Source organism: Oncorhynchus mykiss, chromosome 13 (assembly GCF_013265735.2).
Source record: "Oncorhynchus mykiss isolate Arlee chromosome 13, USDA_OmykA_1.1, whole genome shotgun sequence".
Classification (NCBI taxonomy): Eukaryota; Metazoa; Chordata; class Actinopteri; order Salmoniformes; family Salmonidae; genus Oncorhynchus; species Oncorhynchus mykiss.
In genome coordinates this window covers 50,884,611-50,896,166 of record NC_048577.1, presented here as the reverse complement: position 1 = coordinate 50,896,166, position 11,556 = coordinate 50,884,611, and the positions used below count along the sequence as shown (strand labels likewise).

At 41.2% G+C, this 11,556-nt stretch overlaps 1 protein-coding gene across 1 annotated transcript; it reads right to left on the bottom strand.

Annotated features, from left to right (window-relative positions):
• Positions 1-1,687: 1,687 nt before the first annotated feature.
• LOC110486729 (tumor necrosis factor ligand superfamily member 14) lies at positions 1,688-10,438 on the bottom strand. The gene is made up of 4 exons (XM_021558543.2): positions 7,869-10,438; positions 6,485-6,518; positions 4,133-4,219; positions 1,688-3,944 (listed from the first exon to the last, which is right to left on the bottom strand). Exons 1-4 carry the CDS (start codon positions 8,067-8,069, stop codon positions 3,550-3,552), a joined length of 717 nt encoding a protein of 238 aa, XP_021414218.1. The 5' UTR covers positions 8,070-10,438; the 3' UTR covers positions 1,688-3,549.
• Positions 10,439-11,556: the final 1,118 nt, after the last annotated feature.

Genomic DNA, 11,556 nt, shown 5'->3' with positions numbered 1-11,556 from the left:
TTCATTAGAGTTACCGGCCTCAGAAATGTGCAATTAACTTGCAATTAACTGCACCTCAGATTGCAGCCCAAATATTTGAATCACAGAGTTCAAGTAACAGACACATCTCAACATCAACTGTTATGAGGAGACTGCGTGAATCAGGCCTTAATTGTCAAATTGCTCCAAAGAAAAAGGACACATATAAAAAGAAGTGCCTTGCTTGGGCCAAGAAACATGTGCAATGGACATTAGACCGGTGGAAATCTGTTGTTTGGAGATTTTTAGTTGTTGTTCCAACCGCTGTGTCTTTGTGAGACACAGAGTAGGTGGACGGATGATCTCCGCATGTGTGGTTCCCACCGTGAAGCATGGAGGAGGAGGTGTGATGGTTTTGGGGTGCTTTGCTGGTGACTCTGTTTGTCATTTATTTAGAATTCAAGGAACACTTAACCTGCATGGATACCACAGTATTCTGCAGCAATACGCCATCCCATCTGGTTTGCGCTTAATGGGACTACAATTTGTTTTTAACAGTACCATGACCCAACACACCTCCAGGGTGTGTAAGGGCTATTTGACCAAGAAGGAGAGTGATGGAGTGCTGCGTCAGATGACCTGGCCTCCACAATCACCCAACCTCAACCCAATTGAGATGGTTTGGGATGAGTTGGACTGTTGGAAAAGCATTCCAGGTGAAGCTGGTTGAAAGAATGCCAAGAGTGTGCAAAGCTGTCATCAAGGCAAAGGGTGGCTACTTTGAAGAATCTCAAATTGATTTGTTTAACACTTTTTTGGTCACTAAATCATTCCAGATGTGTTTTTTCATAGTTTTGTTGTATTCACTATTATTCTACAATGTAGAAAATAGTGTTTTTTAAATGAAGAATGAATGAACCCTTGAATGAGTAGGTGTGTCCAAACTTTTGACTGGTACTGTAGGTACAGTACTTGTATAATGTGAGTGTGAATGCATGTGATTGCATGGTATACATTTTTAATTTAACAGGGATTCATACTGAGATCCAGGTCTCTTTTACAAATGAGCCCTGCAGAACGGAAACAGAATACACACATCCAATACAAAATGCAGAGCCGGTTAGGAATGACATTGGAAATGCATTTTGTTACATGTTTTCAATCAATGAGGTCAGATACTTTTGGTAGGGAAGTCAAATCAAAGTTGTGAGCAAATGTGGTTAGCATTGCTCTAAAACCTGCACAGTGCAGTCTTATCACCTCTGTCACCAGTAAACAAGTTAATCAGGTCAGGGAATCAAGATAACAATCTCTATGCGAACACAGGTCACATACTGTCATATACTCAGGTCGCATACCTTACTCTTATCTATTACCGTTGATTTGAGACCTCTGAGGTATTTTTCCTATATGTCAGTAAAATGGAGCAAAGACACTGTATAAGGGGGGATTATATGCTTCACTGTATTGCAGGGGGTTGGTAGGGATGGGGGACGGTGAAAAGAGAAGTGGTTTTCACCTCGTGTGGTCGCAGGCTGACTGTCTAAAATGCAACTGAGTGGGTGCAGCATCCGCTGCTACTGAAGCCACGCTCTAGACTCTATTCCAGCACAGAAGCCCTTTAGTTACACGATGACTCTGTATGTCTGTTTGTGGTTACATGCCTGCATGCATATATTTTTTGTGGATCAATTAAAGTAAAAAATAATGCTCACACAGAATCCTAAGAAAGATAAAAAATTCAACATTTATTTATTTTAATATTTGCAGGATAGAATATACAAAATACCCAGTATGTGTTACAGCTATAGCCTACTGCTTGCATAGCGTTAGCGTCCAAGAAGAAAAAAACATATTTTATTTTATTTCTCACTATATATGGAAGTTGATAAGTCGTGTTTATCAGAATATGGAGGACAATGACTACTTTACATTTGTATAAAATGTTAAATAAATATAAAACACCAAAAGGTGAAATACAACATGTTGAGGGTACTGAAATGAGTTAATTACTTGGTCATTTTATGGAGGGTATACAAAGAGGGAAAAAGATAGTCCAACATTTGACCTTATCATTATGCAGTGGTTTACATGCAATTTACCTGAATATCAGGTATTCTTAAATTGTTTCAAAAACGTAGAATATATCTACTTGTCAATTTTTCGAATGATCTAAATATCTAAATATTTTTCCCTATATCTATATTATGTATTTCCTTATACTATTATGGATATATTATTTTTAATCAGGTCAATATAACAGAATAAAGAGAATAATATATAAGAGAATAAAGAATACAAATATGCATTGAACACTAGCATACAGAGGTAATGTTCATGCAGTTATTTTGTTCTTGTTCTTGAGGGCAAACTATCAACATAATGTGTTACCTCCTGACCAAATCTGTCTTTAGAACCAATAAATTGTTTTTCTTAATAACAACTCCCAATTTTTAGCTAACAGCAGCACTGTTTTTCAAAGTAGCTCATCTTGAGATAGGCTATTGCCACAACTAGTGCATCAGCCCTCACCGTGAGAAGCCTATGACTTCATCTTCATCATTAGGTGAATCAGTGTGCCACTCAACATGTATTTTTTTTACCCCAATTTTGTGGTATCCAATTGGTACTAGTTACTGTCTTGTCTCATTGCTGCAACTCCCGTACGGACTCGGGAGAGGCGAAGGTCGAGAGCCATGCATCCTCCAAAACACAACCCAACCAAGCCGCATTGCTTCTTGACACAGCGCGCATCCAACCCAGAAGCCAGCCACACCAATGTATCGGAGGAAACACTGTACACCTAGCGACCTGGTCAGTGTGCACTGCACCCGACCTGTCACAGGTGTCGCTAGTGCGCGATGAGACAAGGATATCCCTACCGGCCAAACCCTCCCTAACCCAGACGACGCTGGGCCAATTGTGCGCTGCCCCATGTGCCTCCCGGTTGCGGCCGGCTGCGACAGAGCTAGCACAGCTAGCACTGCGAAACAGTGCCTTAGACCACTGCGCCACCCGGGAGGCCCTCCACTCTACATTTTATTTAGTAACCTACTGTAAACTATGATATACAGTATATATATATATATTGCCTCCTAATATTGTACAATCTGTGTGTCGCTTCATTGGCCTGGGCTATTGTTTGTTTGAATTCAAGACCAGATTGATCTCAGTTTGTCAGTGTCAGAGTAGCCAGCCATTTCAGTCAGTTGTGCGGTAATAAAAAGATACATCCAATGTCTTTCATGTAAATGACGTAGAACTGCATGAAATGCCTTTTTTCAAAGGCGGATTCTTTTACGACCCTGCTAAAAAAAATCCATGTGTGGAAATCCTAAAAACGCCTCTGCTCAACTGTAGCCTAGTGTATGGCAAACATTATTATGGCTTTATTATAAAGGGGCTTTTTCTTCAACAGTACATTTTCCACGCATCGAATTGCATCTTGATGCAAGGATTTGTTTAAAGAAAATGAGGGGGAAGGCCCTGCGTAACAATATTACATGTAAATTGGCCTACAGTATTATTATGCCTTAAACCAATGATAATCAGCCAGCTATCTAAAAAAAGTATGTTCATCATCAACCCGTATTATATCATATAGATACCAAACACGTTCTCTGTGGAATGTTGTATCCGAACTTGAGTGACATTTTTCACTTTGACAAAGATGGAGTCATCTTCAAAGAGGTGGAACACCCCTCCCAGGTAGCTATTTGATGTGGACATAATTTTACCAAACTTGGGGTAATATCTCCTGGACTCAAGGAGTTCAATGTCCTTCCCAAGGTACCGTGGAGTAGTTCTGCAGACCGAGTGTGTGAACGCAACATCGACCTCACTGAAGAAGATCTTAGAGTAGACGTAGTAGTAGCCTTCCTTCTGGATGACAAGCTTCCCATCTTTGTACTCCATTTCATGGAGGATTGGTTCTGCCTGCATGTTCCATACCATGACTCCATCTCCATGGGGTGCTTGAGGTCCAGCTGGAGAACAAATACAGGACAATATGTGGGAAAAGTTCTGTCATTTGAATTTATCTTCATGTACTATTTCAAACACCATACTATCTGATGTACTACTACGTACTTCTATTTCACCCTCTTCTGTCATGACCAAATATTAATATAAAGGGTTGTGTGTAGTTGAAATGGCCTGGTGGTAATGGTCTTACCTGTCAGATGTGCAACAGGTTTTGAAGGCAACACAATAGGGTTTGGTCTTGAAGTTGGGGGAACCTCCTTCGGAATGTCCTCTTGGTCTGTTTTGGGAACAAAGTTAATGTTGATGTGATGTGCATTTTAGAAATTGAATGATTCAGAAATGCATTTATCAAATGTGTACAAAATACTCAGTCGGCATACAATATCATACAATATATACAGTGTCTTCTTCTACCAGAGATGAGTGTCACGGCCGTCGAAAGAACTGGACCAAAGCGCAACGTGGTGAGTGTCCATTTTTCCTTTATTTATCTGGGACACTGTAAAGTCCATGGAGAACAAGAGCTCCTCCTCCCAGCTGCCCACTGCACTGAGGCTAGGTAACACGGTCACCACTGATAAATTCATGATAATCGATAACATCAACAAGCATTTCTCAACGGCTGGTCATGCCTTCCTCCTGGCTACTCCTACCTCGGCCAACAGCCCCCCCCCCCCCCCCCCCCCCGCAGCTACTCGCCCAAGCCTCCCCAGCTTCTCCTTTACCCAAATCCAGATAGCAGATGTTCTGAAAGAGCTGCAAAACCTGGACCCGTACAAATCAGCTGGGCTTGACAATCTGGACCCTCTATTTCTGAAACTATCCGCCGCCATTGTCGCAACCCCTATTACCAGCCTGTTCAACCTCTCTTTCATATCGTCTGAGATCCCCAAGGATTGGAAAGCTGCCGCAGTCATCCCCCTCTTCAAAGGGGGAGACACCCTGGACCCAAACTGCTACAGACCTACAGCCATCCTGCCCTGCCTATCTAAAGTCTTCGAAAGCCTAGTCAACAAACAGATCACTGACCATCTCAAATCCCACCGTACCTTCTCCGCTGTGCAATCTGGTTTCCGAGCCGGTCACGGGTGCACCTCAGCCACGCTCAAGGTACTAAACGATATCATAACCGCCATCGATAAAAGACAGTACTGTGCAGCCGTCTTCATCGACCTGGCCAAGGCTTTTGACTCTGTCAATCACCATATTCTTATCGGCAGACTCAGTAGCCTCAGTTTTTCTAATGACTGCCTTGCCTGGTTCACCAACTACTTTGCAGACAGAGTTCAGTGTGTCAAATCGGAGGGCATGTTGTCCGGTCCTCTGGCAGTCTCTATGGGGGTGCCACAGGGTTCAATTCTCGGGCGATGTCATCTACAAAATAGCTTCCAATACTCTACTCAGCAAACTGGATGCAGTTTATCACAGTGCCATCCGTTTTGTTACTAAAGCACCTTATACCACCCACCACTGCGACCTGTATGCTCTAGTCGGCTGGTCCTCGCTACATATTCGTCGCCAGACCCACTGGCTCCAGGTCATCTACAAGTCCATGCTAGGTAAAGCTCCGCCTTATCTCAGTTCACTGGTCACGATGGCAACACCCACCCGTAGCACGCGCTCCAGCAGGTGTATCTCACTGACCATCCCTAAAGCCAACACCTCATTTGGCCGCCTTTCCTTCCAGTTCTCTGCTGCCTGTGACTGGAACGAATTGCAAAAATCGCTGAAGCTGGAGACTTTTACCTCCCTCGCCAACTTTAAACATCTGCTATCTGAGCAGCTAACCGATCGCTGGAGCTGTACATAGTCCATCGGTAAATAGCCCACCCAATTTACCTACCTCATCCCCATACTGTTTTTATTTATTTACTTTTCTGCTCTTTTGCACACCAGTATCTCTACCTGCACATGACCATTTGATAATTTATCACTCCAGTGTTAATCTGCCAAATTGTAATTATTCACCTACCTCCTCATGCCTTTTGCACACAATGTATATAGACTCTTTTTTCTTTTTTCTGCTGTGTTATTGACTTGTTTATTGTTTACTCCATATGTAACTTTGTGTTGTTGTCTGTTCACACTGCTATGCTTTATCTTGGCCAGGTCGCAGTTGTAAATGAGAACTTGTTCTCAACTAGCCTACCTGGTTAAATAAAGGTGAAAAAATATATATATATTTTTTTTTAAATGACGCCAACAAAACAATAAACCATACAATATGACCGTGACGCTTAAGGGCTATAGTGCCATAAACAAAGACAGCTTCCCACACAGAAAGGAGGGAAAAGGGCTACCTAAGTATGGTTCCCAATCAGAGATAACGATAGACAGCTGTCCCTGATTGAGAACCATACCCGGCCAAAACAAAGAAATACAAAAACATAGAAAATAGAACATAGAATGCCCACCCAAATCACACCCTGACCAAACCCAAAATAGAGACATAAAAAGTTCTAAGGTCAGGGCGTGACAATGAGTCCCTTGTCATTTTGTCACAGTTTTTGAACAAGAGAAGAAGATATAGTCTCAGACATACCTTGGATACTCATACCAGCTGACCCTGACTCCACCTGCAGTTGAGAATAGAGATTTCATCATAGTGAACAGAGAGGTTTGTGGTAATACAGTACAGGCATGTGTGAGAATGTTCATTTGTTCCTATTTAAGTGGTTCTTTGGGCCTTCAGCAATGTGACCTTTACATTTTATTAGATGATACGCAGGAAAGATAAACAGAACTGCTTATGGTTTCTGGTAATTAGGCAAAGTAGATCACCCATCCCACCCCAGACCACCCCACCCCGTCTTCCCGTCAGTACATGTGCATGCAGCGAGACTAGGTTAGCTCTATCCTCTTCCAATAAACCATTGCACCCTTGCCACCAGATTGGGTCAGGGGAAATTATGTCACATGAAGCTCAACATAACCACAAACACCTGACCAACGAACCAATTCTGTGGAACACAGAATGCTGGCCCCTGGTACGTCACGGAACATTCATATTCTCCGAAATGATGCCCAATTCTGATAAACTTCTCCATCTCAACTGTTGCCAAATGTACAAGAATGAATAAAACTGTTAAATGCGTATATCAAGGGGAATCCCAACTCAAACTTTGGACAGAAACTGCTGACCATGACAGAACTTCACTATGTTGTCATGAGACCTGTTTGTACGTAAAACAAAATTGACACGACAAAAAACCTACATCGTGGTGTATAATGCACTGGTAACTCGGAAATTAATATTTGTTTCTGTTCCCTATAGACTTGGAAAATTATTTCACAATTAGAGTCTAACAAAACAACCAATTGTAGCAAGGTTCCAATATTCCAAGTGACATATCACCACACATTACTCTATTCTCAACCAGGATAATGTAAAGGAACAAATGCAAAAAGCCAACAGTAAATTACTACATTGTACAAAATACATTGAGATTGGATAACAAAATGTGACTTTTTAAAGAATGATTTATTCATTTAATGTAGTATCTTGGGTTTTTAAAGTATAAATGTAACTGTGCATTCTGCATCATTTCAGTCTCGTCGACTGCGACTACGAGGTAAATCAAATCAAGTCATTATTTCCCATATGATGATGCAAATGGGTTGTAGATTATTTTTGAGAGAGAAAGAACACATCAACTAATGACACTGAAAATGTATTCACTTTCATTTTGGAATGAAAGAAAGATGTTTCCGAGAATAGTGTACATGTTGTGGGGTTGAGAGCAAGAGATTGGGGAAAATAAAACAGTGAGAGATGAAAGTAGACACACAGTAGACACAGTAGAAATAATACATAGTTGTTACTAGATTTGTGAGAGAGAGATGTGTGAAGAGAGACTCTCAGGTGTTGAGGGAGACAGAACAGAGATGGAGACGGGTAGAAGCCACCTCATGGTGATGATACTCACAGATCCCTGTTTGGAGTAGAGGTGGTAGATGAAGCAGGCCTCTATGGCCAAGCCACACAAAGCCAGACCAACCAGCAAGAACAGCAGGCTTTGGGCCACACCACCCCGACCAGGAGGTCTCGGTTTGGGGGGCAGCGATGGGAATGCTGCATGGCTATCCACCATGAACACGGAGGGGTACGGGACACCACCCTCAGCCATGATCTCTCCGATCAGAGAATATAAGGAACTGAAAAAGGATCCTCCAAGAGGTAGTTAAGTAGTACCTGAGCGAGGTCCACGCACCAGGTGTCCCGGAACACAACGAGAGACACAGAGAGATTATTTTCCCAGAGCAAGACCAAACACTAGTGTGGGTTGTACAGTATGACTCCTCAGGTCGTCTTGTCAGCAGAAAAGACAAGACACACAGTAGTGGAAAAAAACCTCCAGATATGAGAAATGTGGAAATCCTTCACAGAAACGACCATCTCCCCAAAGAGCAGTCACAGAAAGCAAAACTTGTCTTAACCAAAATAAATCTTGACAGAGAGAGAACGGTGTGTAAAGTTTCAATCAGTCAGATAGAGTGAGGCAAATGCAAATGAGCATCTTATAGAGTGTCCATGCACTGAGTATGATCACCTCCCCACTACACTACATACACCCTCCCACTCTAGCCTAATACAGCATACATTGAGTTTCGCAATCATTTGTTGCTCTGTTCACACTTCCTCTCACTCACTCTCAGCCACTCTCATGATGAGTATCTGATCTGGTAGAGAGTGGTCTGCTGTCTCTACCAGCAAAAACAATAAAATCACGACAAGACCAATATATTCATGATCCTTGACAGTGCAGCTTCTTGTAAAAAACAACAACATATGGTTCATTCTATTGTTATTCTTGTGTTGTTAAGACTTTTCATGGTATTGTTTTTTACCACATGCTGTGTTAAGATCATGCTGTGTCAAGATCATGCTGTGTCAAGATCATGCTTTGTCAAGATCATGCTTTGCCCTCCCTGACATTGGAAGGCTGGGAGTTCGATCCCCGGTCAAGCCATACCAAAGACTGGAAAAATGCGTCTCTGCTTGGCACTTGGAGATGGATTGGGGTTTACTATGTCAGGAAGTGGATGAAAGGTACACAGCAGGGGTGTCCATATATAGCTTCAGCATGCTCTCTAAGGTGTGTTCTAAAAGTCATTTTCAATTCTTTAACTTTTCAATTACCCACTAGTGAAAAGAATCTAAAACTAAACCTATATTCAAAATCATATTCAGATGTAGGATCAACACCCTTTCCAAACCCCCTTAGCGATCAGGCTGGGGCAGTAGAAATCTGATCTTAGATCAGTGGCAAAGAGTAAACCTCATCCAAAACTAACAAGAGCATATTGCAATAACAATGTAAAGCTTTCCCTTGGCACCACCCACCACCTCTCTGACCATAATGCACACTTCTAAAAAAACATTCTGTATGTCATATAACTAAAACATACAACAAGTTGTCCTTAAAAATGGTATGTACATTGCATATGCTGTATGTGTGTACATATTTGTGTATGTTTACTACTGGGTATGCTGTGTATGCTTATGTGTATGTGTGTTTTTATCTAGACAACTTTTATGTGATGTGTATGTTTTTATTGATTCTATGGAATCCAGGACTCCTTGGAAAACTGTGGAAATTGTTACTGAGTGGACAATTCTGGCTAAAAAGAACTGTATGAAATGAGTGCCCAGTGAGCAAAATGATGTTGGAAAGAAGTTGAAAAGACATAATTACGGAGGTTGAAGTCATGTTCATTTTCAGCTCTAAGTGAAAGTTGAAAACGTATTTTACAGACATTGAAAATACGTATTTTACGGACATTGATAAAAATGTGGTTAGTCCAGACAGGACGAAATCTGAACCCAACATAGGCCCGTCCAGAGCTGACCAAATCTTAAGAAATCATAGATGTCCATGTTTGGGCCAAATCAAGGGTGGTCCAGAGCGGACCAAATCTGAACCAGGGCCAAATCAAGATCTGTCTGGAAATTAACTTCTGTTGATGTTGAAATCAATACCAAGATGGACTGACCAAATTTCACCAAGTTTTCAACATCCATGGACATCCTACGTCAGTCAGTGCTTACTGGATGTGTGCATCTCTGTGTGTGTGTGTGTGTGTGTGTGTGTGTGTGTACGCGTTTAACTATACTTGTGGGGACCAGAATAGAATAGTAAACAAACAAACATTTGCCCAACTGGGGTCATTTTGTTAGTCCCCACAAGGTCAAATGCTATTTCTAAGGGGTTTAGTTGGGGTTGATGTTAGAATTAGGTGAGGAGATACAGTTAGGGTTAGGAGCTAGGTTTAGGTTTAGGGTTAGGATTAAGGTTAGGTTTGGGGGTTAAGGTTAGGGTTAAAATTAGGATTAAGATTAGGTTAGGGCAGGGGTTCCCCAACTTTTTTGATAAAAAAAAAACTTGTGACCCCACCATGTAAAAAAAGGATGATATAATTAAAAGCCAATGTTTACTTTAAAAAAATATCTCTCTGGGGTACGTGGGACGGTAGCATCCCACCTGGCCAAAATCCGGTGAAATTGAAGAGCGCGAAATTCAAAAATACTCAATTCAAATATATATATATTTTTTTACATATGTGTTATACATCAAAATAAAGCGTAACTTCTTGTTAATCCAGCCGCTGTATCAGATTTCAAAAAGGCTTTATGGCGAAAGCAAACCATGCGATTATCTGAGGACAGTGCCCCACATACAAAACCATGAAAAATATATTTCAACTAGGCAGGTGCGCCATAAAAGTCAGAAATAGCGATATAATTAATGCCTTAACTTTGAAGATCTTCTTCTGTTGGCACTCCAAAATGTCCCAGAAACATCACAAATGGTCCTTTTGTTCGATAATGTCCTTCTTTATGTCCCAAAAATGTCCATTTATTTGGCACGTTTGATTCAGAAATACACCGGTTTCAACTCGCCCATCATGCCTACAAAGTATCTAATAAGTTACCTGTAAACTTGGTCCAAACATTTCAAACAAAATTCCTAATCCAACCTCAGGTACCATAAAACATAAATAATCTATACAAGACGGAATAAACTGTTTCTAATAACGGATTTTAAAAAAGTTGGGGCGTACTCCTGTTCACGCGCACCAAAACAATAGAGTCCACCTGGAGCGACACTTACAATGAATAGGACAACTTCTTCATTTCTCAAAAGAAAAACATTGAACAATTTCTAAAGACTGTTGACATCTAGTGGAAGCCATAGGAACTACAACCAGGTTCCTAATAATAAGGGTATCCCATAGAAACACATTGGAAAATCCTTGACCGCAATTTTTTTCCCCCCTGGATGGTTTGTCCTCGGGGTTTCGCCTCCCAAATCAGTTATGTTATACTCACAGACATTATTTTAACCGTTTTAGAAACTTTAGAGTGTTTTCTTTCCAAATCTACCAATTATATGCATATCCTTACTTTGGGCACGCTTTTCATCCGGATGTCAAAATACTGCCCCCTACCCCAGAGAGGTTTTAAATGGGGCTATGACAGTCTATTACAAATCAGTCTGACAGTACTTTTGAAAGTATTTCAACCTGAAGAAAGTATGGTTTGAAGTAACTGAAATGCATCAAAGGTATTGTGAAGTTCAGATGATCATCAGGCAATGATACGTATACAAGTCT